Source organism: Echinops telfairi, unplaced genomic scaffold (assembly GCF_000313985.2).
Source record: "Echinops telfairi isolate 266 unplaced genomic scaffold, ASM31398v2 ScPeMD7_7465;HRSCAF=8503, whole genome shotgun sequence".
Classification (NCBI taxonomy): domain Eukaryota; kingdom Metazoa; phylum Chordata; class Mammalia; order Afrosoricida; family Tenrecidae; genus Echinops; species Echinops telfairi.
In genome coordinates this window covers 4,626,995-4,632,615 of record NW_022111365.1, presented here as the reverse complement: position 1 = coordinate 4,632,615, position 5,621 = coordinate 4,626,995, and the positions used below count along the sequence as shown (strand labels likewise).

Sequence of the window (5,621 nt, the reverse complement as noted above, 5' to 3'; positions counted from 1 at the left end):
GTCAGGAAGGTGAGCATCATAGAATGCCAACTTAATAGAAGAAAGTATTCTTGTATTGAGGGAGTACTTGAGTGGTGGCCCAATGTCCTTCTGCTACCTTAATACTAAACCTACAAATATAGGCACATAGATCTATTTTCCCATCTCCACCAACTTTTTAAACAGTGCCATCAGGGCTCTATGGCAAGTGGTAAAGCCGCAGGGTCTACAAGAACATAGTCGTAATCAAAGCTAAATTGAAGTGCTCGTTGTAGCAAGAGAAAATGCATCCTGAGAGTTCTGGGCCACCGCAGACGTGAGAATTCATCCGGGTCTGCAAAGAGCCTAGGGGCTCGTGTTAGAGGGCGCTTGTGTCAAATAGGGATCAAAGACCAAACCCAAAGAAAGCAAACACTGCCACTGGGTCAGTTCTGGCTCAGAGCGACCCTATAGGGTGGAACTTCCGCCATGGTCTCCAAGACCAGACTCTTTATGGGAGCAGCAAGCCTCGTCTTTCTCCCGAGGAGCGGCTGGTGCCAACCATTTGCAGTTCAAAGCCAAACGCACACTGTTAAGATTTGGTAGACTGGGGAATTGCCAGAACAGTCAGTGGTCTTATTTTGAGAGCCATGGACCCAGGAGCGCACTGCCGTTAGACCCGTTTTAGCTGAAGTCGTGGGCCTCGCATGATAGGTAGTTTGGTACTGTCTATCAAGGAGCTCTGGTAGCAGAGGGGTTATTTAGGTGGGCTGGTCACACAAAGTCAACAGTTCTTTCTCAGGAGAAAGACGGAGCTCTTTGTACTTCTATAAAGAGTCATGGCTTTGGGAACCCACAGGGGCAGCTCTACCTTGACCTACTGTGAGCCAGGATCGACTCAAGGAGATGAGTTTTTAAAAGAATACATTTTGAGAGCCAAGTTTTGCAAGTTACCATTTCAGGCTTAGCTCCTGGGTGTCTTCAGCTGGTGGGCTTCCTGCCACACTTCTCAGTCTCCCAGGCTGCCCGCACCTCTCCCTTGAAATCTCAGCACGGCAGGGCAGCCTGGTGGGAAGAGAAACTCTAGCAGTCCTAGGTATGGCTTTGGTTGGGCTTTTACTGTGTGGCCTTTGGTAAGTCAACCATTTGCATCCTTGGTTTTCTTATCTATATAGTTGGTAGAAGATCATTAAGCACTTGGCTAGTGCCTGAAAGGTTGGTGGTTCAAACTAACCCAGCGGCGCTGGTGGTCTGTTTTCCAAAGGTCACCGCCGTAAAAACCTTGCGGAACACAGTTCAATGCAAGGGCAATTGACAGTAGTAACGGTGGGGATAGTGGCAGCACTGCTCTAGTAGGAAGAGCCTTGGCGGCCTGGTGGCCATGTGTTGGGCTGCGAACCCCACGGTCAGCAGTTTGAAACCACCAGCTGCTCAGCAGGAGAAAGGTGCGACGTTGTGCTCCCGTGAAGAAGTACGTCCCTGTCCTGTCGAGTTGCTGTGCGTCGGACTCATTGACAGTGAGTTTGACTTTGGTTCTGGACCTAGTGGAGCTGTTGTGGGATTTCAGAAGTTAATTAAATTATGTAAAGTGTCTGTCATGGAGATTTGCCCGTACATATTTGCCGTAGCTTGGATAAACACTTTCCATTCATTAGTGAGTATCTACTATTATCAACTTCATTAAATAAACATAGTCCGAATCTTGCTTTTGCCTGCTCAGTGCCAGATTCCAAGTTGATGTGCTTGGTGAGTAAGACATTCTCCTTGCCCTGAGGAAAGCCAGGCTAGCCAGAGATGTAAACAGATGGCACTCGCGAGTGATACAGTGCCATGGAGTTGCTCCAGATGCTGAGGGGCATTGGAGGAGGGGCATACTACTGCTTGGCCATCTGGGAAGCTTCCCAGAGGAGACTCTAGCACAGTTGAGCTGAGGCTTGAGGAATTGTGGGAGTTCGTCAAGTGGAGGATGGGGGGACTGTGTTCCCATTGTCAAGAATGAAGTAGTTCTCGTGTCAATGGAGTTGAGGAGGGTCAGTCAGGAGCGCAATGGAAAAGTGGAGGTGGAGGGGGATGAAGGCTGGACAAGACACAAACTCAAACCCAAACTCAAGTCAGTGCCAAATCATAGCGACCCTATCGGACAGGGTAGAAGTGCCCCCGTGCGTTTCCCAGACTGTAACCTTTATGGGAATAGAAAGCCCCATCTTTATCTGGTGATTTTGAACTGCTGACCTTGTGAGTCGCAGCCCAATGGGTAACCACTGCACCACCGGGGCTCTGTGGGGGAGAAGAAGGGAAGGTGCCGCCCTGACCCAGCTCCCGGCAGTGGGAAGGAGTGACACCTGTAAAAGCTTCCTGTCGCTGCCTAACAAATCTCCACAAAGTCAGCCGCTTGGAACCACACCTGGAAGTCAGAATCCAGCACAGCCTCGCTGAGCTCCGTGCTCAGCGTCTCACCAGGTGGGTATCAGGTGGGCCACTAGGCCAAGTCCCTGTGCGGAGGTGCTGGAGACAGTTCCCTTGCACGCTGTCCCTTGTGGTGATTCGGGTTCTGGTTGCAGTGTGGGGCTCCTCATTTCCTTCTCAGCCGAGAGCGGAGAGGCCACCCTCATGCATTAAAGTCCACCTACACCTCTTGCCATGTGCCCTCCGTCCCTCCTTCTTCAAGCCAGCAACAGAGCTTCGAGTCCTTTTATGTTTCAAATATTGGACTTTGATCCCTAGACCGGGATTTAAAGGGTCACGTGGTAAGGCCAAGCCCACAGGCACAACCTTCTTAATTTAAGGTCTCCTGTGCCACGTCACTGCGGGAGAAAGACAGGGCTTTCTCGTCCCGTAAAGAGTGCCCGCGCAGACACTCACAGGGGCAGCCGTACTCTGTCCTGTCGCAGCACATTGTTGGTCTGTTGTTGGAGTGTCATCATGTTTCATAACTCTGGCAGTGCCATCTCATCACGTTAGTGGGTCCACCCACACTCAAGGGGAACAAGTGATACATGGACACATGCCACTGAGGGTCCTTTTAGAGGTGAACTTGCAAGATTTATGACCAATTCAGGGTTTCCAGCTTGGACAAGATAGTAACATATTTCCCGTTTCTAGCTTGGACAAGATGGTAACGGGGACGACTGGGAGAAGACGAGCAGTTTGGGGGGCTTCAGAGGCCATGTCACGCAGAACTGGCTGGAGGACGATGGGTCGAGATGCTGGAGGGCGAGTTCAAGCAACACGGGTGCTAACTCGGGCCCAGGAAGGGTGTGAAGGATGAGATGTAGGAGTGCTGGCTAGGGACCAGGAAGCCTGACTGTCCTGAGGGTCCTGGCCTCGCAAGGTCTGTGGCTCCCAAATCGGAGGGGCATCCGGGGCATCTGGAAAGCAGTCGTTGGAGCTGAGGAATGCAAGACTTGTGAAGTCAGAGCATCACTTTAGAATATCCCTGCAAGTGCATTAGCGATAGAGGCAGTGAGGGCCTCATAGAAGCCCCTGAGATGCTTAGGAAAGATATTGGTGCTCCTACTTTACAGAGGAGAGAGCGCTCCTCCACCCCACCCCACCTCCACCACCACCGGAAAAAATCCCCAAGCCAACAACCGGCAGAACCTTGGGTCTTCTGAAAGAGCAAGGAGAGGAATGGAAGCCTTCCTTTCCTGGGGCAAGTTGCTTACCATTGATAAGCCTGATGTCTCCCCTGAAAAAGGATGACAATAAACATGTCTTCTCTAGAGTGTTACTGTGTGAAGGGGATGAGGTAATACTGCAGGGATCTTGGGGGAAGTACTATTGTACATGCTACATAGGAAGTACTAAAAAACCATTTGATCATTGATGCTGCCATTATTGTCCTGCTTCTTGCCATCCTCAAGCCTAGAGGCCCACATCCTCCCCCAGATGCGTCGCAGCGTTGCACCATCCCGTGAGACAGCCACTCGCTGCATATGGCTAGTTAAGCCCAAATGAAATCTAATGAACGCCTCCGTCACACCCGCTCCATTCCCGTTTTGATAGCCACCGGGGCTGGCAGCACAGATGAAGACATGTCGCCAGTCACAGAAAGCTCTAGGGAACTGCATTGGTCTAGAACAGAGGCGGAGAGCCTTTTTTTCTGCCAGGGGTCAACTATGTATAACATCATTCGTGGGCCATCCTGGCCGAGCATTTTATCAGCTTGCCCCTAGGGGGATGACTGGAGCTCTGGTTTCCGTTTGGTGAGGCATTGATGTTATTGATGACCTTGTGGGCCTCGTATGACTCCTGGACTGGATGTTCCCCACTGCCAGTCTAGAAGGTGGTGAAAGGAATAGGGAGTCCTCTAACACCTGCCCCACCTCTGGTCCCTCAGAAGCCCACCACAGGCCTATTGGCCATCACCTTGGCCCTGCACTTCTGTGACGTGGTGCACATTGCTGGCTTTGGCTACCCAGATGCTTACAAGAAGAAGCAGACCATTCACTACTATGAGCAAATCACGCTCAAATCCATGGCGGTAAGTGTCCCTGGGTGATGACTGGGCCGGGTGTGGGGGTGTGGGGTGTGGACAGGTCTGGGACCAGCAGGTGGGGGGACACGTGGCCAGTGAGGGTGTGCCAGTGGCTAGCAGCTTGTGGCAAGCTCATTCTGAGGCGGAACTGGAACCGAGGCCTCCAGACTCCTAAGCCAGGGGGGGCCCTGGCCACCTGGGGGCAGCCTGAGGATGGATGCTCCCAGAAGCATGCGGGAGTGGGGAGGGAGGTTTTCCCTGGGGACACAGAGATTGCTAAAGGTCTGAGTTTGCTTCTTTGGCTCTCCCGCAGGGGTCAGGCCACAATGTCTCCCAGGAGGCTCTGGCCATCAAGCGGATGCTGGAAACTGGAGTTGTCAAGAACCTTACTTATTTCTAACTCAGGCAGGAGACGTGCATGTACGTCAGTCTGCCCACTCTGCTGGGAGACACCCCTCCTCCCATCCAAGGGGTGCCCGGTGCCAGCACGAGCCACTGGACTTAACCTCTCCCTGCCGTGGGAGCAGTTGCTGAACCGGCCAGGGCAAGAGGTGGTCATGCCCCAGGCCGCACTTTTGGAGCCCAGCTGTGGTCATGGCAGAGGCCAGGGGGCTGCAGGAGCTGACCCTGGATGGGGCTGGTTGCCGTGGTCTCCCCCTCTACCAGCGCCAAGAGATTATTTAATGGGCTATTTAATTAAGGGGTAGAAGGTGCTGTGGGCTGGTCCCATGACATCCAGAAAGGGAGCATGGTACAGTATTGTGCTCACTTTTTATCAAAACACAGGTGATAGACCCACAAGGCCTTAGACTCCAAGCAGGCCTCCCAGCAGGGTGGGGCAACCTGGAGGGGTGGGGGCCCTCCAGAGGGGCTGTGACCTCCCAGCAGGCATGGGAAGAACATCAGTGGAGGGCTCTATGGAGAGGGGACAGAACTAGAAACAAGGTTTCAATGCGCCATTAAACTATTTTTCCTAAAACAAGCACTTGTGATGCCCAGCGTCCTTGCAGGGTGGTGTGTATGTTCGTGGAGGCACAGCAGGGGACCCTGTCCCCAGAGGTAGGGCCCAGAGCAGGGGCCAGGGAATGCCCAAGTTGCACATGGTCACCCGAGGCAGAGCAGGCGGGCCAGTGGTGACCACAGCACCACTGCCTGCCCAACACCCGCCTGGCTCCCAGCATCCTGG

At 53.0% G+C, this 5,621-nt stretch overlaps 1 protein-coding gene across 4 annotated transcripts in view; it reads left to right on the top strand.

Moving 5' to 3' along the window:
• Positions 1-5,417, top strand: part of ST3GAL4 (ST3 beta-galactoside alpha-2,3-sialyltransferase 4) — a 47,087-nt gene extending 41,670 nt beyond the window's left edge. For all 4 annotated transcript variants that reach the window (XM_030888404.2, XM_004714168.2, XM_045283664.1 and 1 more), the window contains 2 exons: positions 4,298-4,441; positions 4,749-5,417. In XM_030888404.2, the coding sequence (XP_030744264.2) occupies positions 4,298-4,441; positions 4,749-4,835 (231 nt within the window). In that variant the 3' untranslated portion in view covers positions 4,836-5,417. The remainder of the gene's footprint in view (positions 1-4,297; positions 4,442-4,748) is intronic.
• Positions 5,418-5,621: the final 204 nt, after the last annotated feature.